Genomic DNA, 27811 nt, shown 5'->3' with positions numbered 1-27811 from the left:
GTGCTTTGATTCTCCTCCCAGGGGCAGACCCCCGACCAGAGAGCCTCTTGAAGTACTCCAAGAGCACAGAACTTTGGCTCAGAGCCTGGAGCGTTTCAGCTATGAAATGGAGGACAATCTGGCCCTGAGGCTGAGGTTCTTTCCAGTTTGAGCCTGGCTCACCTGAGAAGCAGAAACTCAGCAGAGACTACAAACCGGCCTGCTCCCTGGCTAGGGTTGACTTCTCTATACCCAGATATTTTCCCTGGAGGAACAGAGTGCCCCAGCTGGCTGTCATCAGCCCTTCAAGGCCCAGGTGCTTTTCAGCAGATAAAACAGGTGGGCCTGAAGGTGTCTGGGCATGAACACCCAGCCAGGAGGAGCCCAGCCCTGAGCAGGGAGAACTGGGTTCCCAGCCTGGCTGTCCCCGCCTGGAACTAAGATTCAGTTTGGGCTCCCTCTGAGCCTCAAAGTCCCCTGTCCCTCCACACTCCCTGGGAAGGGCTGAAAAACCACTTCGACCACCTCGCTGTTTCCTCACCCTCCCCTGGGCCAGGAGGGGTCACGGGGCCACCTGAACACCCCCTTCCCTTCTGTTCCTGGGGGACGGTGACTCAGGGAGTGACAGACCCTCATCTGGTCCCAGGTTGGACAGGTCAAACCTGGCTGTTCCTGGGGAAAGGCCCTGAATCCCACCCCGCTCCCCCACCTCGGGCTTGCACCTGAACCCAGGGTGGGGTCAGGGGCCCACAGAGGGTGTTGGGGAGTTCTTACCTGGAGCAGAAGTTTGCACAGTTCACTCAGCCTTCGGCCTGCAGCCCAGGCGGCCTGACAACCAGAGCTCAGCAGGAAGCTGACTCCCACCCGACCCCAGCCCCAGCGTGTCTCTTTAGTGTCTCTTTAGCAGGAGGACCTCATCACCTGTGTGCCCCGCCTGCACGTGGTAAACAGCAATCTGGTGAGGAGCGCCTCTCCGCCCTGCGGCCGCCTCGACCCTCCACACTCAGCTCCAGAACATCCAAGGCCAGGTGCTGGTGGCCACAGGTGCACCGGCGCCTGGGCGCGAGCCTCTGGGTGGAGCCAGCGGCTCGAGGCTGCTTCCCGAGGCTGCTTCGGGGCAGGGAGGGGAGGGGAAACGCTGGGCGGGGCACACAAATCCGCACGTGGCGATGGCCCGCCTTGTTTGGCGGTGGGTGGTCGTCTTTCCGTGGTTCACCTGTTCTCAAGACCTCACAGCAGTTCCCTACTCTTCCTGCTTTGCAGAGGGCTGTCCCCAATTCCTTTGAAATCTTGTCATTGCTTTTTTTTTCCTTCTTTTTTTGTTTTCCAGCAGCTTCACTCACCTCAATGGGCCACAGTGCTTTAAAAGGTGGGTTCTGGCTCCAGAGGTACCTTGGCCAGAAGCCAGCCCTGTTGGTACCATTACCATTGTTAAGGGTGGAAAATCTTTAAAGTGAGCCAACTAGCTAAGTCAGCTACAGGGAAGAAATATCTTTAGACACCAGAAGTTGTCCTACTTGCTTGGGTGTGGGTTTAGGAAATGTATTGTATAGGATGTGAAGATGGCCAGGGTATGCTTCTGTGATCTGCTCACTTAGTAACCAGAGTGTAGTACCAGGTGATGTATTTGTATTGCGTTAATGGTCGACTTCTGCTTCTGTAAACTGCTTACTTGTTTAATGTAGTTTTGGGCTTTGCGAGCTGCCTCTTTTGAAATTGTAAGAGTGAAGACGTCCCAGTAAATCAGTAACAAGGAGGTGATTCCTCGAGGCACCAAAGTCCCAGGAAGAGGCACAACATTCCAAGATACAGGTAACAAGACTGTCTACCAGGCTATGTTTGATCTAGCAATTCCCCAGATACATTTATCTTTGTAAAGGACATTAACGGTTAACTTCTGCTTTCTGTAATTTCCTTACTTCTCTCTCTGTTCTCAGGTGTAGTCCGAGGCTTTATAAAACTGCCTCAAACAAAGACCCGGGGCTGATCTCCTCTAACCCTGTGTGGTAGAGAGTCAGTGGACAGCCGGCTAATAAAAGCTCATAATTAATCTCAGTTGGCTCCGTGGGTGTCATTTTGAACTCACCACAACACCATCTCCCAACCAGGCTCCGTGCTGGCTCCCTGTGAGCACCCAGTTAGCAAAAAGGATGCTTTAGTGTCTCCACCTCCTCATACCGGGCCCTCTACAGCTCTGCTCCTTCCTGCCCGCCTCCTTCCTCCAGCCTGAAGGCTCAGTGCTCACCCTCCTAGACACACCCAGGCCCTCTGGTCCCAGCTCTTCATTTTCCTGAACTGTGCCAACCCTGCCTCCTGCTGGAGTTCTCCCTGGACAGAGAAGGACCCTCCTACAGTCAGCCACACACACAGGGCGGGGTTTGTCAGAAAGGAGACTAAAGGACAATTTTCACTCCCCAGCACCCCCCAGACAAGGACACGAGGCTAAGGGGACAGGTATGCTTTATTACTTACAATCAGTTCCCAAAGTATGAGTCAGCCCACCCACCTGCACTCATTTATATCTTACAAAGAAGAGGTTAATGGTGCTTCTAATAATGACCCAGCCTCACAGCCTTCACAAGACAGCCCTGGGGCCTGAGAGAGCAAAACTTCTGCTACTTTGAGGCCTGGTCACTCTGGCCTCCACCCACTCTTCCTGACCCCTAATCCCTGAGAAGAGAGACACTGCCAACATCTGGTTTCACCCGGTATCCTGCTGAGCACCAGGGCCCACAGGAACAGCACTGGGAAGCCCCAAAGTGGCAATTTAGCTCTTCCATGGCCCTACCTTCAGGAGGCCACAGCCCCCCTGATGAATAAGGCACGGTCATGAAGTCCTAGCAAAGCCAAGGAATGAACTAAAGATGGGTGTCCTCAGATGCACGTCACAGTCCCCTTTCTCTGATACTTGCTCCCAGGCATTTTGGTCCGGGGCAAGTAGAGGTGAGGGCACAGGAGAGCCACTTCTAACCGTAGGTCTACACTACAAGGGCTGGGGTGGCTCTGGAAGAAAAGGCTGGGCCCCACGCCTGTCCACCCCAAAAGTCAGTGTTAAAACCACATGGCTCCCACTTCCTTTCCCACGGTCCTCGGGCCATCTCTACTCCGCGTGGGGCAGTGGCCGGCCCTCCAGAAGGGCTCATTTCTGGTAGCTCTTGAGCACGTGCCCCGCGATGACCAACCTCTGGATCTCACTGGTGCCTTCATAAATCTCGGTGATGCGGGCATCACGGTAGTGCCGCTCAGCCGGCATCTCTGTCACATAGCCCATGCCACCCAGGATCTGAACAGCCTAAGGTGGAAAGCAGAGGCTCAGGAGGGAGAAAGATGGGGCAGGAGCAGCTACACAAAAGGACCCGCGTGGGGAGGGGCAGCTGGCACGCACTCTGCTCTCCCACCTCGGGGCCCCATGCAGGTACCACGTCCATGCTCCCAGAATACTCACCTGGTGGCTGATGGCAGTTGCGGCTTCTGATGCAGCCAGCTTGGCCATTGCTGCCTCCTAACCACAGGGGATGGTGAGGTCAGAAGCTTTACCTAGCGGGGAGCCCCTGGCACAGGGCTCCTCAGCAGGGAAGGGCCTGGGAGAGCCTCCCCTTGGAGCAATAGGTCCATAGGCCCAAAGAACTGGGACCCCACTCAGACTTCTCCTTCAGTCCCTCTTCCCACCACAGGGCCAATGCCTGGGGAGACCCCTTCCCCACGGGCACCTTGATGAAAGGCTTCCTATTATCCTTCAACATGGCGGCACGCCAGGTCAGCAGCCGGGCACTCTCCAGGGCCTGGGCCATGTCTGCCACCTTGAACTGCAACGACCAGGCCCCAGCCCACCAGTCAGTCGTTGTCCGTCCCTCCCTCGGGCCGCGCCCTCCCTCCAAGAACAGGACCGGGAGAAAGGTGACCGCAGGAGAAGGTCAAAGCCTGTGTGCCCAAACTTCCCTCTCTCCAGCATCCAGGCTGAGCTCCAGAAGTCTTCGCCTCCTTACCTGGATTCCCTGGAGCTTGGTGATGGGTGCCCCAAAGGCCTCGCGATTCATAGCATAGTTCACAGCACAGTCGAGGGCAGCCTGGGAGATGCCCAGAGCCTGGGCAGCAACGCCAATTCGGCCCATGTCCAGGGTTTGCTATGGGGAATGCCCCAGTCAGTGGTGGCCAGCTGGGCCCTGGGACCTCACCCTGGAGTCCCCACCCCTGCGCAGGGCTCACCATGGCTATCTTGAAGCCCATTCCCGGCTCCCCCAGGAGGTTGTTCTTGGGGATGCGACAGTCCTCAAAGATGAGGTTGGCTGTGGATGAGCCCCGGATGCCCAGCTTGTCTTCCTTCTTCCCCAGTGTGAGCCCAGGTGTTGGCATGGGAACCAGGAAGGCACCAATGCCCTGAAAGCGCAGACAAACCCATTCAGTGACTTCCCCAGATGCTGTCCTAGGCCGCGCTCCTTACACAAACCACACCAGACACAAAGTCCGGTCCCTTCCCTCTGCCTCCCTCAAGACCTCTGGCCCTGACACCCTCTGCTGGCCCCTCTGGGGAAGGGACAGACTCCAGCCCCAGGCCAAGAGCAGGCCGGGGAGGAAAAGCGAAAGCCCTGAGGTGCCCCAGAGCAGACACAGATCCATCAGGCCACAGGGATTCAGATCTAAAAACTATGAAATGACTGCAACCCAGAGGTCTCACTGGCCCTCTCTCTGGGGTCCCCACCTTGTTTTTCAAGTCTTTGTTGACTCTGGCAAAGACCACGGCAGCTGAAGCCTCCCAGGAATTGGTGATCCAGGCTTTGGTGCCATTCAGGACCCACGAGTCACCCTCCTCATGGGCGGTGGTGGAGGCGGCTCCCGCGTCGCTGCCGTTCCCTGCCCCACACACAGACTCAGAATCCAGCGCCACCTCCACCCCCACCAAGGGTACTGCTGTCAACTCAGCAGGGAACCCGGCCTCATCTCCTAGCTGGTGAGCACAACCAGGCTCCAAAGAGTCAGGGTCTGGCCCCCGGGGAGAAAGCTCCAGGGCAATGCCAGCTCCCAAAGCTCGCAGAGCAAAGGGAGGCGGTGCAGCAGCTTGGCAGCTTCAGGCCAAAAGCCCAGGGCCAAGTGCCCTGCCCAGCTCAGCTGAGGTGACCAAGTGCTCTTTGGCAGGTCCCAGGCTGCCAGACCCCACCCTCAGCTGCTCACACTGAAAGCCCGTAAGTTATGAGCAGCTGACCCAAATCAGCACAGGCCTTGGCTCCTGGCTCCTGCCTCTCCCCCGGGGCAGCCCAGCTCCAGTCTTATCTGTCACCCTGACTCTGAGGTGAGGGGATGGGGAGACCACCGACTCACTGTGGTACCTGGTTCACTGAGGGCAAAGCAGCCAATTTTGTCACCGTTGGTAAAAGGTGTTATCCACTGCTGCTTCTGTTCCTCGGAGCCAAACTTCAAGATGGGCCCCAAGTAGAGGGACTGTGGGGACAGAGGGGAGTGGCCGGAGACCTTCAAGCCCAGACACACCTCCCTGCCAGTGGACTCCACCCCAAGGCCTAGTCTCTCAGAGCCCTTGAAGGACCAAGTCCAGAAGAGGTCAGGGTCTGGGAGCCAAAAACTGGCTTTGCCCCGGATGTTGGGACACATGGTTGAGTAACTACCCACCTACAGAAGACTCCCCTCCACCTGTGTGTCCCAGGGGCTCAGAAGCCCAGGAGGGGTACCTACATTGTTGACACTCATGATGACCCCAGTGGATGCACAGCCCCGGCTGATCTCCTCCATGGCGATGGCGTAGGCCAGGTAATCGAGGCCAGCACCACTCAACTCCTCGGGCACATCGATGGCCATAAGCCCAAGCTTGCCCATCTTCTTTACCTGGCCCCAGGGAAGGATGTCATGGCAATGGCAACTAGGCACCAAGGCCCACCGTCTCCAACCCCAACCCTCCTGCCTGAGCCAATGTCTGCAAAAACTCAGGTCCTGTGGCCCCACGCACTCTGCCCATGATCCTCGAGTACAGACACTGGAGACCCAGCCTCAGCTGAGGTATGCATGGCAGCACCATTCATTCAAGCCATCCTGCCCCCACAATGCACTGGCTGACCTCTGTCTGCAGCCACAACCACTGAGCAGGCAGAAGGCACAGGAAGCCTTCGGGGCCTCCGAGGTTAGAAGCATAACAGCAGAGTGCCATAGCGACCCCTTTCAGTCCCTTAAGCACGCCACACTCCACCACAGGGCCTTCGCACATGCCACTGACTGCCAGGAAGGCCCTTTATTAACTAGGTATTATATCCTCCTCCTCTTCAGATCTCAGCTCAAGCACCACTTCCTGGGGCTGCCACCTCTGCCCTCGCTAAGTCAAATCCTATAATCACACAGTCTCCAGTCCCTGTGCCTCTCCTCTGCAGTGCTTACGCAGCACGAATGTCACACCTATCACTGTGGTCCTTTCGACTAAGGTCTTTCTTCCTGACCATGAAGGCAGAGACTATGTGTTTTTGCTCCTTGCTATATTCCCAGTGCCCGTGAGAGAATAAATGTGTGGTAAGAGCTTAGGATTTCTGATTTGAAATAACAATAATAGTAACGGTGAATTACCAAGTTCCTACGTTATGCCAAACTCTGCGTAAGTGCTTTGTGTGTGCTCTTTCGTTTGAGTCTTTCTACAAGAACAATGCTATGCGTCAACCTCATGTCACAGGTGAAGAATCCAGAGCCCAGAATATTATCAGTGGTATGGCTGGGGTTGAAACCAGGCAATGACTCCAGGATTTTAACTAGCTCAGCACATCGCCCAGCTTTGCCCTTCTGAACTAGGACAAATTCCTGAACCTCTGTAGGCCTGCTTTCCACCTGAGAAATGTGGCCCACAACAGAACCAACCTAGCTTCCAGAAGAAACAACTAAAACCGACTCCCTCTGCGGGGGTGGGGGGTCAGGGCCAGGGGAAAAGGGGCCGTTGGTTTTCATTAGCCCTTTTATGTTATTTGATCCCAGCAGACGTGATGTTCTTTTACTGTTCTGACTTAAAAGAAGCAGCTAATAAGAATGTTTACAGTATCTTCTCATTTTTTTTTATCCAATTAATATGGCTTCTGTAGTTGAAAAGTTTTAGACCTCTTCCCCAAATACTACCTACCTCACAGAATGAAGGTTTGAGACAATATAGATAAAATGCTAAGCTCAGTGCTTGGTACAAGTTGAGTGGTCAGCGAATGGGATTTATTATCATTAAGTGGCTGACAAGGTCCCATCTGGACAAGCGTGTGGGAGACAGGTGGTTTCTGGGACTGCAGCACTTCCGGAACCAGTTATGCATCCTTCTAGGAAACTGCTCATTAGATTCTGCCTTGAACTGTTCTCAGGAGAAACGATCTTACCTCAAGGTCTCCATTGCACATGCAAGTGGGGCAGAGACTTGTTTGCCTGGTGGCACCAAGCTACTGACCCCACAAGTGCCAATCAAGCTCCCAAGGCAGACACGGGGCCGCAGTTAGAAGGGAAGGAGACGGCCAGCAGGTGGGCAAGAGAATGACAGCCCCAAAGATGTCTGCGTCCTAATCCCCAGGACCTGCAAATATGTCTCCTCACGGGGCAAAAGAGACGTTGCAGATGAGATTAAAGATGTGACATGAGGGGATTACTGTGGATTATCCAGGGGGCCCAGTGTCATCACAAGGGGCCTTATAAGGGAAAGAGGAAGACAGGAGAGTCAGAGAGGGAGAGGTGACGATGAGAGAAGACGTGAGAATGACAGAAACGCTGGCTGGCTGGGGGTCACGAGCCAGGGAATGCAGGCGGCTTCCTGCAGCTGGAAAGAGCAAGGAACTGGAACTTTCCTAGCACCTCCAGAAGAAACACGGCCCTGCCAACACCTGGATTTCAGTTCAGCAAGACCCACTGTGGATTTCTGACCTCCAGAAACTGTCGAAAACAAATCTGTACTGTTTTGAGCCACTGACTCTGTAGTAATTGGCTACAGCCGCAAGACGAAACTAGTACACAGTGACTAGTACACGGGACTCAGGGCTACTGGGGATGTGTCATTTCGAGAACCTCCAAGAAGACAAACATCTTGTGGTGCCCACACACCTAGAAGAAGCGGGGGTGATCCTGCTCAGGAATACTGCATCGTCTCAGCGGGCAGGAACCTCCTAGGGGGTGGGGGAGTCGAAAGCAGAGTGTGTTTTATGCAGCGCTGTGCTCTCAATGCGATCTGGGGACTTACGGAGCCCTGTACCAGCACGAGCATGGCCCCTTGCGAACAAAACCCCGTTCAAACCAACACTTATGGCAACTAACTAACCTGTTCCAGGGTGAAAATAGTGTTTTAGAAGAGAATGCCAGTGCTGGGTTAGGAGCCTGGGCCGTATGCTACCAGGTATTGAAATGTGCAGGCGTCCTGTGATTCGTGCTCAGGCCTAGGCAAGAACCTCACTGAAACGCTTTCACTGGCCTACGAGCAAAACAGACTGAGCTAAAAAAAAAAAAAAAAAAAAAAAAGAGACACTCCAATTATGTCACCCTACAAGGCTGAGTCCAAAATTGGTTGGAGATACCATTCTATTTTCTATTTTCCTTTATAACAAAATAGATTTGTAAATTCCTAATCATTCTTTTCATTTTTCAGTTTGGCCCTAGAAAGACTAAAGTTCAATTTAAGTCATAAAACCATCCAAGTAAGCAGCAAGTGGCACTAGCCTGCCACCTAATTCTTAGCCCCGCCTCCTCTCAATTCTCCCCCTAACCCTTCCTCCATAAACCCACCTTTTTTTTTTTTTTGGAGGGGGGGAATTCTTTAGGAAAAAATATTAGATATCATTAATTAAGCACCTATTATAAGCCAGGGAGTGGCTCAGAAGTCTTTATCTAAGAGGATATTGGAAATACCCCATCCCTATAAAGCAAGTAGGAAATTATCAAACCAGAAGATTAGTTAAGAGGAGGCTGGTAAAAAGTTTGCTTCTACAAAGCTAGAGGCATCACACTCCTTGTCTTCAAACTATACTACAAGCTACAGTAATCAAGCAGTATGGTATTGGCAGAAAAAAAGACACACAACTCAACGGAATAAAATTGAGAAACAGATCCACACATATGTGGGTAACTAATTTTTGACAAAGGAGCCAATAACATACCGTGGAAAAAGGAAAGCCTCTTCAACAAATGGTGCTGGGAAAACTAGAAAGCCATGTGCAGAAGAATGAAACTAAACTGCTACTTGTCACCATCCACAAAAATTAACTCAAAATGTATTAAAGACTTAAATATAAGACCTGAAACAATAAAATACATAGGAGAAAGAAAAAACATAGGCACTAAACTTATGGACCCTATTGGTCTCAAAAAGGTGTTTTGTGAACTTGATTCCAAAGGCAAGGAAAGTAAAAGCAAAAATAAATGAATGGGACTACATCAAATTAAAAAGCTGCTTCTGCAAAGCAAGAGACAGACCATCAACAAAACAAAAAAAGCAACCACCTGAATGGGAGATATTTGCAAATAATACCTCTGATAAGGGGCCAATAATCTAAACTCTATAAAGCTCTCATACAACACAATACAAAAACAAACAATCCAATTTAAAAACGGGCAGAGACCCTGAACAGACAGTTTTCCAAGGAAGACATATAGATGGCCAATAGGTCTATGAAAAGACAGATGCCCAACATCACTAGCTATTAGGGAAATGTAAATCAAAACGTCCATGAGATACCACTTCACACCTGTCTGTTAGAATGGCTATTATCAATAAGACAAGAAACAAAGCGTTGGAGAGGTTGGAGAAGGAATGCTTGCCCACTGCTGGTGGGAATGTAACTTGGTGCAGCCACCGTGAAAAACAGTATGGGGGGGAGGATTCCTCAAAAAATTAAGAATAGAGCTGCCACAGGACCCAGCAATCCCTCTTCTGGGTATCTACCCCCAACATTTGAAAACATTTGTACCCCTATTTGCAGAACTGTTCATGGTGGCCAAGAGATGGAAACAACCAAAGTGTCCTTATAGACAGATGACTGGATAAAGAAGATGTGGTACATATATAAAATGGAATATCACTCAGCCATAAGAAAATATGAAAGATTGCCATTTGCGACAACACAGATGGATCTCAAGAATGTTATGCTAAGTAAAATAACTCAGACAGAAAAGGATAAGAACCGTATGACTTCACTCATATGTGGGACATAAAACAAAAGGCAACAAATGAACAAACAAAACAAACAAACTCATAGATACAGATGGCGGTTATCAGAAGGGAAATGGAGGGTGGGAGGTCAGAGTGTGTAAAGGGGCTCAAATATATGGTGACAGAAGATTGGACTTGGGGTAGTGAGCATACAATGGAATATACAGATGTCGTATTATAAAGTTGTATATCTGAAATTTATGAAATATTATTAACCAATGTTACACCAATACATTTAATTAAAAGAAAAAAAAAAAAAACCTGCCTCTACTGCCAGCTTTCCTCCCCACGGCAAATCTATATCTGTAATATTTATCATAATTTGAGGAAATAGAACAATATAGGAAAAGAAGGTGATCTGTCATTTGGCAGGAAGATCCCCAACCATCTCTGGGACAACTGCTGTGGGCGAAGCAGCTCTGAACTGTTACCGTTTCTCAATGGCCTGTGTGCTTATTGCTATCCTCTACTCACAAAGATATTGTTTTTTTTTTTTTTTTTTTTTTCACATCTCAGCTTACAGCACTGAGAGACAAGGAAAGTGTCAGATGAGGTTACTAGACTAGTGTGTGCTGGTATGGAGGACTCCCCTGCCTGCCAACTGGGGTGCTGGGACAACCACATGGATAATGGATGGAGATGGGTTGTGGAGCCAGCCAGACTTGAGGTGTCAATTCTAGCTCCATAGACCAGTAAACCCGGGGAAATCATTTAACCTCTCTGTGCCTCACTCTCAACCCTAATGAAAATAACAATAGTATAATAACAGTTACCAGGCACCATGAATTTGACATATGTTATTTCACTTTAATCCTAGTAAGCATCCATTGAGGCAAAATGGAAATCAGATTTGCAAATGGGGATGTTTTTAGGATTAAATGAGACAAGTCATGTGTAACACCTAAAAGTTGCCCAACTGATTTTGGTGCCCAGAAGGCCATTTGCCTACTTGGCTTTGAGCTCCATGGGTACGCCCACAGTCCAGACACAGAGCCCAATATTTCACCAACACGCAACACTCACTAAGCAGGAAAAGTGGCCCCAGAGCCTAAAAGACATATAAATGGTGACCACAACTCTTGAATTCCTCAGACTAGAAAACAGGTAAAAGGCCAAAAAGATTTACTGTGTCACCAGTTATTTATTCGACAAATATTTATTGAGTATTTATACCATGTGCCAGACATCTGGCAGTCCAGGGGATACAAGCAGAAACACCTTAAACCTGTAATTACAGGTGGACTGAGGCAGATGGAAGAACACGATGGCTCGAGAGGGAGCATACTGACTGTAACCTCAGAAGACAGACTCGGCTTCAAGCCCTAGCTATGTATGTAGGTCATTGGCTCCGCAACCTTGGGCACATTATATAAACCTTTTACCAATCTGACTTCCATCAACTAACTATACAACAGGACATGTAACAACAGTACCTTTGCATCGCAGGACTGTTGTGAAAAACAGATGAGCTGATACTTCTCAAGCACACGGTAACCATGCTATAGGCGTGGATTATTATTATCAGCACAATGTCTGGCACACAGTAAGCATATCAACCATCCACCATTTTTACTCTTATTCCAAAAGTAAAATACTAAAAGCTATAGGCCTTGTGCTAGATAAGAAAGACCTCTAGAAAATTTTCTGGGTCCCAGGACCTGTCTTAGGTTTCTTTGACTAGAGTCTCAGTGTGTGTCTGGATGTTACTGTCACCATTCATCCAGGAACCAAGGACAGACCTTCATTATGGGCTTTTGAGGTTGGTACTCTCACCTGAGCTGCTGGGAAGAGGTGTTGCTTGTCCACCTGGGCTGCAATGGGAACCAGCTCCTTCTCAGCAAAGTCCCGGCACATCTGACGCAGCATCTGGTGTGTCTCCGGAAGTTCCACAGACTGGTAGACAGTATGTAATTGACGACAGAGAGCTGCCAGCAAGAGGTCTTGTGTTGCAGTTGTAGTACTAGTAGTACTGGTATTACTACTACTACTACTAGTAGTAGTAGTAATAAATAATAATTATTAATAATAAATAATAATGATGTGATCCATTAACTCAGTGATTCTCCACCAGGGATGATTTTGTTCACCAAGGAACATTTGGCAATGTTTGGAGACGTTTTTGGTTGTCACAGCTGAAGGTGGGAATGGTATTGGTATGGAGTGGGTAGAGACCAGGGATGTTGCTAAACATCCTTTAATGCACAGGACAGCCCCTATGACAAAGAATTATCAGTCTATAGTGGTTACCAGAGGGTAGGGAATGGAGGAGGAGGGAAGAGGTAGACAGGGTAAAGGGGGTCAAATATATGGTAGCTGAAGGAAACTGGACTCTGGACTATAGATGTCGAATTATAATGTATACCTGAAAATGATATAATTTCATTAACCAATGTTACCCCAATCAACTTAAATAAATAAATAAAAATTATAAGTTCAAAACATCAACAGTGCCGCTGCTGAGAACTGCCTACACTATCCCACACAGTCATCAGTATAATGCCAACATTAAGAGCACAGTTCTGTGCCCTTAGGCAAGGACTGTAAACGCACTGAGCCTCAGATAACATAAAATGTGGAAATCGACAGTACCACTTGGTTGCGGGGGAATTAAAGAGATACTAACTGTAGCACTTAGCACATGGCCTGGCAGAGACAGCTCTCAATGAGGGTTCCCCTATCATTCAAGGTGAAGGGAGTCTGACCTGGCAAAGTTAACTCTCGCCATAGGTGTCACGGCTGCTCCAGATGTTACCTGCCAGGCACTGTACTGTTTCACACACCTTATCATTTAATCCTTACAACTCTATGGGAAAAGTAATATATTATTGTGGCAGTTTTACACACGGGCCGAATGAGGCCGACACGGGCTGTTTTGACCAAGGTCACAGGTGCAGAGTGTGGGTTCAATTTCAGCCCTGGCTCTGAATCTTCCTGAATTCTCTGGGGGTGAAATGAAAGGAGGAGAATGGAGATGTAGCCTTCGGAACTGGGCTAGGAGTGAGCGTCAAAACAGGGGCCGGGGTTTATTGCAGGATGCGCAGATGCGAGCGACCCAACTAGGGCAAAGGCCACGCGCGTGCTCCCTGAGGGGCTGCCGCCCTCCCCGCCGTGGAGACGCCCGCCCGCTCGGCCGGCCCCGCACCGCGGCCCCGCTGTGCGGAGCCGGGGTGCACTCACCTCTACGGACGGGGCCGCAGGCCCGGGTGAGGAGTGCAGCGGCCATGGAGGATGTGGACGATGTGGACGACTGCGCTCGAGATTCCGGTTTAAGACGCGGAGGGGGCTGCGCCGGTCACAGGCCCCGCCCCTCAGGTCTTGAGGGCGGGGCCTGCCGCAGTGCTTCCTGAGTGTCGCTTCCCGCTAGGAAGATAAAACCACTCTCCCGTGTTCGTGAGGTCTCTGAGGTCGGTCCTCATCCGTTCTTAAAAGTCTTCGATGGCGGGCCCCTCTCCACTAAAATCCAATTTCGCAGCCTAAGCAGCTCTACATGATCTCCTCCCTCCTCACGCCCACCATTCCTCTGCTGTTTGTGTTCCAGCTGCACGAGGCAGCTTTTCTCTAACACCTAGCTTGTTTCTGCCTGCGGGACTTTGGACTTTGCCATCACTGTCCCCTCTACTCCTCTATGTTCAGATCTCGTGCACTGAGGTCTGCCCTGACCCGGAAGTCTAGTGTCTCTCCCCACACACTCTCCATCACATGGTTTATTTACTTAACGTCTGAAATCTTATCCAGTCTTCCACTCGTCTGTCAACTCCACGAAGGGCAAAGGGTCGTCTTGCTCTGGTTCTGGTGCTCAATATTTAGGCCCAGGAAATTGGGTTGCTAGGAGGGAGATTTTCCCCCCAGAGGTTGTGAAGGTGGGACAGCGCTGCTAATTCCCTGTGCCACTATAGTCCCATCTGTCTCACTCCCAACTGTGGGACAGAGCCCCTTAGCAGCTGGGGCACTGCTACCTAATGCCATGCATTTGGTCCTTACCATCCTCCTCAGGACGACTTCACCCTGCTCAAGAAGCTATGGAGATTTCACTTGCCTGGCAAAAGTTTTCCCTCAGCACAAATGTGAGGGAAACGGCCACCCCTCACCCCATACCTGCTCCTCCCAGCAACACAAGGGGTTGAGTCAGAATACAAGCGAGGGTACACAGGCTGTGAAAATCTTTTATTTCTGTCTCTTGTGGCAAAATAACATTTTATACAAATAAATCACCTAGTTTACTTTGGACACAAAGATAATACAAACTGGAATGAGGATCTCAAGTGAAGGGAAAAGAGGAGGAAGGACAGATCAGGTCATTGATGTTTCTTATATTCTGTGAAAAATAGATTTACAAGGAAAAAAATAGACTTTTACAACTTCAATGACTTTACATGATCCTTTGTAAAACAAAGGGTAGATCCACCTCCACCAGATCCTTCTTGTGGCTAAGATGTTCTGTAACAGAATGTGAATAAGGTGGTGGTTTGACGATTAGGCTCACACACCAGGTACAGCAGCACCCTCTGTATCAGGAATCCTCATGCACTGGCGAGGAGTCTGTGGTGTGGTTTTTAGGAGATTGTCCCCATTCCCCAAACCTCACTGACATCATGGTGACAATGGCCACCAGAAGAAAGTGACTTTACAGAGGGAAAAAAAAGAGTACCCTGGGAGCCTACCATGGGGGCAGGACAAACTAAGGCAAGACTCACCCTATTTGTACATTAGACAGAGCCTATTAAATCTGCTCCACAAATGAGTTTCATTTCAACCGGAAATTTAAGTCAAAGATTCCCCAGTCGCTGTCATTTCAAGAATCGCCAGTCTACAGTTAGCCTCGACATCCCCAAATCACTGCCCCTATTTGGGAATCAGAAGGCCCAGACTACAGGTACCCTCAACAAGTCCCACATACCCCTGGGAAACTGTCTTCACAAGACAGTTCTGAGCTAACATGCAAGGAGAGCCTACTTTAGCCCAGAACTACGGTTAGTTATATCCTCTACTCTTTAGAACGCAGAATTAAATAAACCAGGATCATCTTTGGAAAAGCTCGAAGGGCATCTTAGCCCAAAGGCTTCCCAGGTAAAGAGGGGCTCTCTCCCAGGAGATTACAAAGCAGAGGGACAAGGGCAAGACAGGAGAGGAAGGGTGCAGGCAGTAGGCTCCCTGGCACCAGGTGGGCCTGCCAGTCCACTGGGACGTATTCCCTCTCACATACCTACTCTGAACAGAAGGCATGGTCTCCCAAGCAGGGAGTTTTTTTTCCACCCATTACATCACCCACAAGATAAAGGCTATCAACAGTGCAGATTCCTTAATAACATGGCCTCCTGACTCAACTTCTGATTGGTTCAGCTATTTACAGAGAAAGTTATGACTTCTAATTCTCTCTCCAATGCAGGTACAAAAGCTCGAATTTCAAACTTACTCTAGTTAACACCTCAGAGTGGTAATGCTTCCCCAGATTTCCTGAGTAGCTAGACAGAAGAATTCAGAGTCTTGGAAACAGACCACCAGACCTTCAGTAACAGAAGATGGCAAACCCTGTCCTGCTGGGTACAGTTTGAGCACTTGGCCTCGAAATGGTCTCCAGTGAGACTAAGGCAAACTAACAGGAAAGAGGACACAGCACTATCCATGCCAGAGGCCTGCCTCCTCTGCCCTCCTCAGAGGTCCTCCTCCTTGCAAAAGCTAACACTGCTAATAAGAGCCCACAGGGGACAGATGCATCTGCCCTGGGACACATTTCCAAGACAAACTCTACTAAGTACAGCTCTGAGCAGTTCCAGAAACCACAACCTAGATGGTAATTAAATATCAAATAGTAGAAACTTTCTAGATAGGACTTCTGTCACTGAGAGGAATGATTCTGAAGCTCCGCAGCAACACAGGAATGTCGCAGAGGAGGCACAATGAGAAACAGGACAGAAGGCAGTGCTGATACCTGTCTGCAGATGGGGAGGGAAAGAAGGCAATGCAGCTTTCCCCAGCAGCATATGGGACAGAGCCCCACATAAGGCACCTGAATTTGCAGTTAGCTCCAGTTCTGAGATTCCCCAGGTCTGCAGGGTGCCCAGTCTCTTTATTCCCTCAGTAGCTGGATCCAGTGCTGGCACAAAGGGCTAACCTAGGGCTTTCTCAGTAAGAAAGCGGTCCACATCCGACACAGCCCAGACTCTAGCCTGGCACAAAGAACTGAGTGCCAAGGTTCAGGGCCACTTATGCTCTAGAATCCAAACCAGGAGCAACACTGGTTAGTGATGCACAGGAGGGACTGTGGCTGAGTGCTGGCCCTTCTTTCCCTGGCCCCATGCACCCTTCCTCCCAAGTGCCTTGTGAAATGGCTATCCAGCCAGTTACTGTGATGTACGCAGTCACTATTACCACATACCTGGCTCCTTCCTACTGCCATCTTCTTATCGATGCTAAATCCTGGCCACAGCAACAATCTTATGGACTTTGGGCTGAGCATGTAAAGCCTTGCACACAGACACCACTCAGAGCAAATGAGGTGAGATTCTATCCAATAAGAAAGGCCTGAGAACAAAAGTAGCAGGAAGTGCAAGGAAGTTTTTCTGAGAACACAGCTCTCTGATTGGAACAGGTGAAATAGGCTGAGGAACCTAACACCCAAAACAATTCCAACTAGCAGTCTGAAGGATTAGATATGCATTACTTAGATCTGACCTGCCAGGACAGTACCAGAAACTATTTCAGTAAAGGTGGATAGGAAAATTCTAAATAAGAACTCTACAATGAGTTTTGGAGACAAATTCCCATCAGAAGCCAATCCTCTAGGCTATGCTGTGTAGAGAAAATCAAAATGCCTCCTTTAAGTAGCTGCTGGTTCGTAACTACGCCCGGCCCCAAGATGAGGCAGATTCACCCCTGGAGATTAACACTATCAGAAGTCTAACTGCACATCACATAAGCTGAGAACACCACTGACATTTTACAAAACCTCCCAAAAAGAAGCCTAGAAATTAAAAAAATACAATGAGGCCTGCTATGGCCTTGAGAAATAAGACTTTCCAAGAACAAAACTGACACACCCTATTTCGGTTGCCATCTGGTGCTGATGGCAACACCAGAAGTGAGAACTGATGCCTGGAAGAGGCTGTCCCTGCAGCTTCCACAGCACCCAGGAACCTAAAGAAGAGCTGCTAGCTGGCAGGCAGGCCAGCCGGAGCTTTCTCACCCGGGCAAGGCTCTGCCACCGAGACCCGCACTTGTCAGGACAACCAGGAGGCAGCTATTACTATATAAAAACAACTTTCTTTTTTATCTGGATTCCAAGAGCCTTATCCTAATCTTTTACTTTACTATAGTACCTCTGTGACCTAAGGGGCAGGTAATACAAGGAAAGAAAAAATACTGGGGAAAGAAACACAGCACTGCGTAGCACCTTTCTTTGAGCACAGGAAACTGCCACCCCAGCCTCAGCTTAGTGGGGCCAGGTTCCAGATGTGTGTTCTCTAACAGCAGCTTCGACCATCTCCACGTGCCAGGACCTTGGGCCTCAGCAAAGCACCTCTCCTGTCCAATCTTGCATTACTGGCCTCCATTATAGGCATAATCAGCCTTGTTGTGCATTATCAGCTTGTTGTCAACAAAGTAGAAGCTGTCAGAACGGGTCTCGTAGGGATTTTCAATCATCAGACGAACTGCAAATCAAGGAATAAAGAGAAAAACGAAGACATGTGAGCCTTGTCCCAAAGCCTAGGTGGTAACCTAGTATCCCCTCATAAGCCAGGCCTTCCAGAAAATGTAAGTACACTTTCCCAGAATAATAAGGTCAGAACAGAGGGAGCCAACCCTTGAGAGCTGGGGAGAACTGGGGAACAGAGGTCCTAAAACCCAACATGATACTCGCTTCAACACAATGATGTAATCAACTCTGACGGGCCTCCCAGGTCACCTCCAGCCTGGATTCTGAGTTGATAGATAGCACCCCAGGAGAATGTGCTTACACTTTTGCTAACATGGACCACAGCTTCTGGTCTGTATCCCTAGACATTCTGGTCCAAATTCAGGAAGCTATGCCTCAATGTGCCAGTGCCCACAGGCACCCTGGCAACCAAAGAAATTCTTGGTGTGCATGAGTGCATTGAGGACAAAGGGCAAGAAACCTTCACCAGAGATGGCTCACGGTATTAACTCAGAAATAAGTCAGCAAAAGGGACTGCCTGTCTTGAGATCCCAAATTAAATGCTGATTCAAGCAACTGGCCAGACCTTTTGAACCATGCTGGAAAGTCAAGAGAATTAAACAGTCACTATCTCTGATCAATTTTGACTTAATATTACACGTTACTTTGACTCCTCTGGAGGAAATGCTGTTTTTCATTACCTTTTAGAAAATTATAAAATTGATTAAAGATCTTTGAACCCACCCAGGCCAAAGTTATTTGGCTTATATCTAGAATGTTGACCCACACTCTTGGTTTCAAGAAGAAAAGTTATACCGCCTTGGGTAAAAACTTGAAATGCTATATATAATCTTTTCTTGCAAGTATCTACATATTTCAGCCAATCTTGAGGAGCAGGGTTCAAATTAGGATTAGATGCTGTCATAAACACCCTGCCGCACATTCTTAGTGATCCTCATTTTACCTGAGAGCAACATTGCCACGTGAATAAAGAGTACCGGGTAGTCAGAACAGGCCAATTTTAAGGACCTGGGATTCTGAGAAAACTAATCAGTATATGTAGATCCTTCCCTAAAACCCAACTAAATAAATTCTACCGCTACTCACAGGATCCCACTCACATCCTCATTGTTCTAGAACAATTTTCCCTAATTACTAACAGAGGATGCTAACCTGAGAGGATGCTAAACCAAAGTCATAGAAACCGAAAACTCCAGTTCTTTCTCTCTAATTAATAAGCCCATCTCTCGCTAGCCTTCTCCCTCTGGTACCTTCTCTAGTTCTTCCCCCATAACTGGTTCCATCATGTCACTCTTTGTGCTCCAAAATCTGTAACAGCTCCCTATTTCCCGCTGGGTCTATTCTAACAGTTTGTCTAATGAACCTTCTACCTGCAGAAAATGAGCAGGAAGAGGTCCTCAGACCTATGATTCTATCTAGCTCCCTATTTCCCACCTATCTGGGATTAAGGAATAAATGAATGGCTGACAAAGAGTGCAGAGCAGAAGCTGATGACAGAATGGGGTGGGAACCATGACCAGCAGTGGACAGGAGAGGAGCTTCATCTAATTGGAGTCCCAGGGATCGTCATGGGCCTCTTCTTGGCTCCCTGAGTCATGCCCTTTTCCCACAATAGGCATCTAAAAAGTATTATTAAAACCTTTCATGCTCCCATATAGGCAGAGTCAGAGTTTGAAATATCAGACAGGATCGATAGGAAATGAGAAGCCTGAGATCAAATGACTATCGATGCATCATGTCACTATTTCTCTCCTCTGCAAAGTGAGGGTGTTGGATCAGATGGATTTACAGGTTCGTTCCTTCTGGCCCTAAAGAAGTCAGGGAATACGTACTGACATCCTCAGAAAGCTGGGGAAACTCATAGATATGTTCACAAGTGTTCCTGCTGCTGGGGATGCAGAAACCAAAATCAAAGTCGAAATTTTTCAGCAATCGTTCCCGGAAATAATGCCGTTCAATCATCCGGAAGTTTGACACAGGTTTGTCCCCCACAGTGAACTCCACCCTGCAAAATAAATCTCTGTAAGCCCCACTTTACCGCCTGCTAAAGCCCACCCAAGTGAGAACATTCTCCTCTGTAAACAAGCATAAAGTTCTCCCCTCAGACAATACTGGTACTCACGTAGCCCCGACCGTCCGGAGGCGGAGAAATGCTGGTGTGAACTGATAGCGGACGAAACGTCCTGCACTGATATCCACATCTCCACTTTCCTCCTCCTCCTCTTCCTCTTGGTCTGAAAGCACACACAGAATCTTGAGCGAACCATCTCAGCACCACCAGCCCAAACAGCACAACAGTTGCTAACATGGAGAGCAGTGTGGCTGATACATACTGTGCACTTGCTATATGCCAGGTCCTGTGTTAAACACTACACAGAATTCTCACAACCATACTGTGAGGTGTTACTATTGGCTCTATTTTAAAGAGCAGGAAGCTCAAAGTAAGGAAGGTTAAGTAACATGTCCAAAGTCCCCAAAATAGTAAATGGAAGGAACGAGGATTTGAATCTGGGTCCATCTGACTGAAGGCCTATTGATCAACCTGACGTACTAGCCACTAACCAAAAGAATGAGACTACGAAAGTTGAAACTAGTCAAAAGGCTCCTTCAGAGAATGGAAAAATTTCCGACAGGCAGCAAAGACAAACCTCGAGAAATAATTCTGTTATTTAAACGGAAAACACTGACCTACTGCCTTGGAGTACTACACCTTCTTAGACTAATGCCTCTTATACCTATTCTAGGCCAAAGCAGGCCCAAGACTGACCTCCTGGGAGAAGGTGAAGCTGATGCACAGTGAAGCAAGGTGTGGGACCTGAATAAGGGTCCACAAGGGTGTGATGGTCTCAGTCTAGTCCATTCCTGAACCCAGAGATGAAGAATTTATAAAATGAGAACAAAGAGTTAGTTCCCTCAAGTAACCATCCCATGTCCAGCAGGGATTTGAAGTCTTTTTCAGCATTGAACATCTCTGCCTCTGACAAGCCCAAGAGCAACTGGGTAACCAGACTGAGTAGGGCCTGTACCCAAACTCTAGAGCCCTGGCTCCAACAATGTGATTCAAAGTCACACCAAAATTTCTCAGAGATTCCAACTCATCAGAACAAGTGATGCTGAATGTGTGTGACTTGGTGTGAGCATATTCTAAGTGAATCAAGATCCTTAAAGGTAAAGACTAGAGAGGCTAAAAATCAAAGAATTTTTAGAATATCTGCAGCTGACTTTCTTGAGACAGTTCAGTTTTGTACTGGAATGACTACCCTGAGACCAAATTCAAATCCATACATCTGAAGTAGTACCAGGGGTCTGTGAAACATCCCAAGCACTGGATGTGTGGCTCAGGGATATGAACTCCATGGACCCAGGAAGCTAGCTGGCCTTGACCTCCTAATATCAACTAGGTTTGTATTGAGCCTTCAAGCGCCTTGGCCAGTATGAGAGTATAGCAGCATAAAAAACATTTGGTGGGGTAAAGAGACCAGGGCTCTAGCCTTGGCTGTGTAATTAACCTGAGCTGAGACTTTCTCAGGAAAGTCTCTGACTTATCTGGGGTACTAACACCTGCCTTATCAAATTTACAGCCTCTTTCCAAGTAGCGAATCAGATGAGAAAAGCTTGTAAAAAGAGTTATTAATACAGACCGCAGTTGATACTCTGAAGTTATCTGTGCTAGTGTTCCAATACAAACTCCAGGGGGTGCTAACTCTCCAGAGATGTGCTCCAAAGACAGTGTGGTCCCAGAGCCAGAGATGAATCACCCTGGAACTGCATCACAAGCACAGGAAGCATCTATTCAAGGCTACTTTAAGGAATCCCAAGTAGATGAGTTCATAGGCCTGGACTTTCTGTTCATCCAAACTAAAAATCCAAACTAGAACTTATTAGAAAATATGAGACACTATTTAAAGGAAAGAGTGAGACAAGAAGTGAAACTGCTTCATGGTCTGGACTGGAATCCTTAGTAGTACCCTTCCAGAGTGTCCCTTGGACTCAAAGCTCATATGAGCTTTCCTCGTCACACAGTTTAATTTCAAGGATTCCTTTCCTAAGTGGAGGCAACCTGGTAAGATGAAAGAGCACAGGACCTTAGGAAAGTCACTTGGAAATTCTGGGCTTCAGTTTCCTTATCTGTAAAATGGGGATAATGAATCCTCTCAGAGGAGTGAGGATTACATGAGCTGATGTAAACAGAAAGCTGTGGAACACAGTAACCAGCACAGAGCAGATACTCAATAAACACCAGCCTCTCAACACAGTTTCAAACCAGCAGGCTCAACAGGCCAGGCTTCAGGAGATCATGTAAATGCCAGAGTCCATGACACAGGATGCAAAGGCACACAAAAATTCAAGCTTCAAAGGCCATTTGCTCCAACTATCAAGTGACCATGACAATATAGAGGCCTACCTGAAACACAAGGTTTGGCAATCTCAAAGAGCACTGTCCCTGTCTCCAAATCTCGAATTTTGAAGCGGGTGAAATCAATACTGTAGATGTTGTCTTCAGGTTTACATAAATAATCTGAAAATGAGAGAGAGAGAGAGAGAGACCAATGCTGTTAAATAATCCTCCGAAACTACCATTCATATTTTTCTCAGGTGTTGAAGGAAACTCGGGTTTTTCTCTTATGCAATTCACTTAAAATATACACGAAAACTTCCTGTTATGTTATAAGCAAAAGTTGTGTGGAGAGAACTAGGAGATCCAAGAAAGAAAAAAGCATGGACTTGGTTTGGATAAATGATTATCATGACACTTTTACAGTTTAAAAAGATTTCTTTGGAAACATGTCAAAAATGACGTACAAACCTTTCATGATCTATCAACTTGGATGTCACAAAAGGGCAGAATTTTTTTTAGAAATCTACTTAAAATATTTACACTAACCTAATGACTAAGATAGTGCTTGTTTGCCAACCATATCACAATGCAGAGGTCAGTAAACTTTTTCTGTAAAGGGCTAGATCATAAATACTTTAGGCTTTGAGCCACTCAGTCTGTCACAGCTCCTCAACTGTCACTTAATGCAAAAGCAACCAGACAACGTGTAAATAAATGAGCATGGCTTCATTCTAATAAAACTACTTATGGACAATGAAATACAAATTTTATATAACCATGTGTTGCAAGGTAGTATTCCCCTCCAACTATTTAAAAATATAAGAACCATTAGCTTGCGGGCTGTTTGAAATCAGGTGGTGGACCATACCTGAACAGGTGACAGGACAGATTTGCCAGTGAGCGCATTAGGCCAAAGTGGAGTAGAACCCACGAAAACCTGAGCAGTGGATCAAAACAGGACTAATAATAGAAAATTTCACTGATTTCTTTCTGTGATGATTCCTGACTGCATGCATCTTCTCTACAATTCATTCTGGCACTTTATCTTACCGTGTGTTAGTTATTTCATGTTTCACATGCTGTCTATCTGGTAAGATGGCAAACTTGAGAACTACTGATAATTCTCTAACTCTCTAAAAGGCTGAGATTGGTTCTGCACCTTTAGAGGGTACTCAAAAATAACTTGCTGAAGGGAACAGACTTTTAGAAGAATAACAAGACCCAGAGGTCACCAAGCTCTGACCTGTCGCTTTCTGCAGTAAGCTGCAGAGCACCAACTCCAAGCTCCTACACAGGACCTGAGTGCCCACCTCTCCGCCAGGCATTAGAATGGCCTAATTCATCCTTGCTATTAGGAGGAAACATCAGGTTAGAAAGAAAGAGGTGATAAGCATTTCTGTACCTTCAGAGCCCCAAATGAAAACTGGGTCAGAACAGAGCTGCTTTTTCACAATATTTCAATGAAACTGAATAGCGAGACCTTTTAAAAATATACTAGGCATGAAAATGATAGTCTCAACCCAAACAGTGATGGAAAATGGGGACATCAAAACATCCAGAATCAAGTGAGACCTTTTTCAAGTAATGAGAATTCCCTTTAATATAGTCTGGACCAAGCCCCGCCCCCCATTCCCATCCCCAGATCACTGGAGCTGCCACCAGCTTCCTGAGGTACACCCAAGCAGCCCTGGGCTGATGACTAAAGCAATTCAGCTGATTACACTGTTGTAGCCTCAGATCCAACAGGGGAGTGCTAGTGCTTCAGGGCTAGAAATCTGGAGAGCAAGGGGATGGGCAGGGCACGCAGGGCCTAACCAGGTGACTGCAAACTCTCAGAGGGGAAATAGCAAGAGAAAAGTCAGGTCGGGGCTTGGCTTGTAAAACAACTGAATAAGGGAAGAAATCCAGGGTAGGGGGTGGACAATATATTTCTTCCCGCCCTCTCTCATATCAATGAAAAGTGTAGAATGGTTTTATTTTATGCCAGAAACACATTTCTGAAACAATTACATAATTCTTAATTCGCTAGAACAAGTGTCAAAAGCAGGATTCACATTTTGGATTTCGTACATAAACTTAAACTTTTTTTTTTTTAAAGTGGCGCAGTTTGAAATGTGCATGAAATGCCACCGCAATGTATTTGAGGAAGGAAGAGCCCACCAGCACACGAAGGGGCGAAGCCTGGGGCCAAAAGGGGAGAGGGGCTGTCAAGATCCACAGAGGAGGGAAACGCAGAGGAAGCAGGTAGGAGTCTGGGTTGGCAGAGAGGGCTGCAGAAGCCGAGAGTAGATAGGGTGAGGGGACCGGGCAGAGCCGGAACTTCATTGATGGCTGGGGGATGAGGGAGCAATGGGCCCACTTACCAGGGTCTGGAGGATCCGGTTAAGCTAAGGAGCCCCCTACCCAAGGAAGTGCAGCTGAAGAGGGGAACAGCTCAGCGTGAGGGCCCAGCTGGGGCCGGGCAAGGGGAAGCCTGGTGGGGCCGGGGGGCCGGACCCAAGGGAATGCAGTCAAGCTCAAGAAGAACCTCTTCCCAACCAGGTGTAGGTGACTGTGGAGAGCGCAGGCCCGACCGGGCGGAGCAGTGGGCAGGGCGGCCCGGCCGGCCGGAGAGGGAAGGGTGGCTAGCTGGACCCCGGGCCGGTTGAGCGGCGAAAGGCCGGCTCCGCTGGAGGCTGCAAGGGGCCCGTGGTCCGGCGCGAGGGGGGGACGCAGCGGGCCCCGCACTCACTCTCGGTGACCCGGCTGAGGCGCAGGACGTGCTCGGGCCGGATGGTGTCCAGAGCCAGGAGCTCCTGCTCCGTGACCACTGCCCCGATGCCGTCGTCGACCGCGTGGTGGGGCGCCTGCCGCCGTGCCTTGAGCCGGTTCAGGACGCCGCCGCCTGCTTTCTTCTTCTTCTCCTTGCCAGCCACCAACCCCCGGGGCCCAACCGTCGAGCCCCCGGCCGCCGCCTCGGGGTTCAACCCGCTCATCGCTCCGCCGCCAAGATGGCCGCCGCCTCCACAGCGCCGTAACTATGGAGAACGGGGGCGTGCCCCGGGTGGCACCTGGGGGGGCGGGGCGGGGCCTGGGGGCGGGGCGGGGCCTGGGGCGGGGCGGGGCCGCATCGGGCCGCCTTGTCACCGACTTTGTTCCACCCAGGTGGTGGGGTGGGCCCTAGGGGGTGTCTGGAAACTAAGTACTCTTAGACATCCCATCAGGTCCCAAGTCACCCCAAATGCTTTTTAAAATATCTCGTACGGTCAAATGATTCTGTTATATAAATTGTGGAAAAGAAGGTAGGTTAAAACAGTGCTTACTATGCAAAGGTAGTTTTCCAATTAGATTGTCATTCCTAAACCCTACTGTGCTAAGCTTTGAGCTAGACATAGGGCTGGGGATATAATATGAATGAGGTTGGGGTTGGGTCTGTCTTATTCACTATTGTACTGGATGGTCTAGCTAATGCTTGACACATGGTGGTGGGTGCTCAATAATGATTGAATGAATGAGTGAAGGAAAGTCTGAACAGCACCTCGCTATGGAGGAGCTCCCACTTTGTTGGGGAAGACTGGAAAGTACATAATTCATTATGTGGCTCTTCCTCTTGACTAATCCAATAAATATGAATGAACCAGAAGACAAACTAGAGTGCTGATTGCTGTAACAGAAGTACAGCGAAGGTACCAGCAGAGTACACACAAGTGGTCTGGGGGATCAGGGAGAGGCTTCACAGGGATAACCTCTGCACTGAACCTTGGAAGTTAACCATAATTTCACCAACTGGAGAAGGTGGGTGGGGGTGGGAAAAAGCTGCCCTTACACCCCCCAAGTGTTTCCTTCTCTAGGGATTCTGGATCCACAGTCTTCTGTGTTGGTGGCCAGGGCCTGACTGATACAAAGTCTGTCTGCTAGATCTGATTTCATCCAGAGTAAAACTCTCTCTTCTCCCCATGGTCAGCCTCAAGACTTGATTTATACCAGGCCTTGCTGCAACCCTCTCACCTGATGGGAGGGGCTCAGGAGGGGTTGATAAGCCTAGCCTGGTTCCTGGACAAAATCCAAACCTGACTCCACCTGTTGCCCAGCCTGGTGGGACAGTGTGTGGCCAAGTTCCTATCTAAATGGTGTCCTGTCTATGAGAGATTACCACTGGGTGACACTTACCAAATTACTCAGGAAAATTTTAATAGATGTGAACAAAAATTAGTTTTCCCTTTTGCAAACAAGTATTTTAAACCACTCAGCAGTGAGTGGTTACTGAAGAATTTCCAGAACTTTTAATATGGTACTTGATTGTGAATCACCAAGAGTGGGGGTTAGCGTGCAGCCACTTCCCGCATTCACTTGGTCACTGAAATTTTGTTTTCAGAAACCAAGATTAGTTACCCTGACCCCAGCTTTTTTCTTTCTAGGGATGGTAACAAATGTATTCAAATGTATTAACCCCTTTGCCTGCAATCCCACATTAAGGAACTTAGCCTACATGTATGCAAAAGATGTTTACTGCAGGACCATTTGTAACACTGAAAAATTAGTTATAGTTGCATTCATGTTATGTAGTTATTCTCCCTGCTCCCCCCCCCCCCACCGAACACATCTATTTTTAACATTTTATTTTTTCCCCCTCCCTATGCAGTTATTAAAAAGAACGAGATCCACCTATATGTACTAGTATGGAGAGATCTCAAAGGCATTAGTGGAGGGGAAAAAACAGAATCCCATTTGTTTAAAATAAAGGATACGAATATATAGATATGTATTTGTAACTGCAAAGGAAGGGGTTTGGATATACACTAAAGTGTTAATCGTGGTTCCCTCTGGAGAAAAGAGTATTAGAAGGGAATAAAAGGGGATATGTTCACTTAAGACATTCTTTAGAACTACTTCTGTACTATTTTATCACAACAAGCATATGATCATGGGATGCTTGTGTGTGTGTGTGTAACTAGGATCTATTTCTGGAAGGCAGACACTAAGCCAAAGTAGCCTTATTTTCTCTTAAAATTAAAAGCAAACAAACTCGATCACTTTTTCTGTTAAAAAAATAAATAAATATTGCTGTATAAAGGACTTGGAGCCTGTACTCAATCTAGTCAATACCTACGAATTGTAGTTAAAAGGAAAGACTATGTCTTTAAGAGAATAGAAAACACATAAAAGGATACACATCCCTTTTTAAAAAGGAGTAGAAAAAATTAAGGCTGTAACTGCCATTCCGTTTAAGGTATGTCAAAAGGCTCTCATAAAAGTTTTTTGAAAAGGACATATACTAATACTAATAGAGATTTACTGCATTAAATGGTAATCTCAAGCTTTCCCTGGGCTAGACCCGGGAAGACTGGAGTAGAAAGGCTGGCCTCCCTTGTACCCCAGCTCTGTGCTGAGTCCCTCTCCTTCATCTGGTTGTTTCCCTCACCGTTAGATGTGTGACAGTAGCTGTTTTCCAGGCCAGTCCCAGGGCAGCCAGGCAATCTGCTTCAAATTAGGCCAGGCAGGTAGGGCCTAAACCTGGTGCCAAGATATAAGCAAGAGGGCTTTTTCTGCTGAAACTGGGTGTCCAGTCCTCCTTCTTCCTGCCTCCATAAAGGTGTCATGCATCGAATCAGTGAGTCTTGGCCGGGACTGTGGGCATGCCCTGTAGTCTGCGACAGGGCGCTAATATAATTTCTCTAGCACCCAAATCACTTCTTTCCCTGGCCGA

General features: G+C 48.1%; 2 protein-coding genes across 2 annotated transcripts; both read right to left on the bottom strand.

Annotated features, from left to right (window-relative positions):
• Positions 1 to 2422: 2422 nt before the first annotated feature.
• ACADS (acyl-CoA dehydrogenase short chain) lies at positions 2423 to 13644 on the bottom strand. Its single transcript, XM_016127226.2, has 10 exons — positions 13310 to 13644; positions 11906 to 12057; positions 5665 to 5814; positions 5304 to 5415; positions 4679 to 4830; positions 4186 to 4356; positions 3966 to 4103; positions 3690 to 3785; positions 3425 to 3481; positions 2423 to 3271 (listed from the first exon to the last, which is right to left on the bottom strand). Exons 1-10 carry the CDS (start codon positions 13353 to 13355, stop codon positions 3119 to 3121), a joined length of 1227 nt encoding a protein of 408 aa, XP_015982712.2. The 5' UTR covers positions 13356 to 13644; the 3' UTR covers positions 2423 to 3118.
• A 631-nt stretch (positions 13645 to 14275) lies between these two features.
• Positions 14276 to 25132, bottom strand: UNC119B (unc-119 lipid binding chaperone B). Its single transcript, XM_016127227.2, has 5 exons — positions 24857 to 25132; positions 22192 to 22305; positions 19909 to 20020; positions 19619 to 19791; positions 14276 to 17781 (listed from the first exon to the last, which is right to left on the bottom strand). Exons 1-5 carry the CDS (start codon positions 25098 to 25100, stop codon positions 17669 to 17671), a joined length of 756 nt encoding a protein of 251 aa, XP_015982713.1. The 5' UTR covers positions 25101 to 25132; the 3' UTR covers positions 14276 to 17668.
• Positions 25133 to 27811: the final 2679 nt, after the last annotated feature.

This window comes from Rousettus aegyptiacus, unplaced genomic scaffold (genome assembly GCF_014176215.1).
Source record: "Rousettus aegyptiacus isolate mRouAeg1 unplaced genomic scaffold, mRouAeg1.p scaffold_m13_p_5, whole genome shotgun sequence".
Lineage (NCBI taxonomy): Eukaryota > Metazoa > Chordata > Mammalia > Chiroptera > Pteropodidae > Rousettus > Rousettus aegyptiacus.
Note: the sequence above shows the minus strand (reverse complement) of the source record. Positions and strands in the feature narration are given on the sequence as shown.

What these genes read in the sequence shown, in the direction of transcription:
- UNC119B (XM_016127227.2), bottom strand. Translation starts at nt 25,100, where the DNA reads ATGAGCGGGTTGAACCCCGAGGCGGCGGCCGGGGGCTCGACGGTTGGG. An exon ending in CCTCAGCCGGGTCACCGAGA is followed by an intron (nt 22,306 to 24,856) that starts GTGAGTGCGGGG and finishes TCTCATTTTCAG; the next exon opens with ATTATTTATGTAAACCTGAA. An exon ending in CCAGCTTTCTGAGGATGTCA is followed by an intron (nt 17,782 to 19,618) that starts GTACGTATTCCC and finishes CTTGATTTGCAG; the next exon opens with TTCGTCTGATGATTGAAAAT.
- ACADS (XM_016127226.2), bottom strand. Translation starts at nt 13,355, where the DNA reads ATGGCCGCTGCACTCCTCACCCGGGCCTGCGGCCCCGTCCGTAGAG. An exon ending in TCATCATGAGTGTCAACAAT is followed by an intron (nt 5,416 to 5,664) that starts GTAGGTACCCCT and finishes CTGTCCCCACAG; the next exon opens with TCCCTCTACTTGGGGCCCAT. An exon ending in CAACTGCCATCAGCCACCAG is followed by an intron (nt 3,272 to 3,424) that starts GTGAGTATTCTG and finishes TTTCCACCTTAG; the next exon opens with GCTGTTCAGATCCTGGGTGG.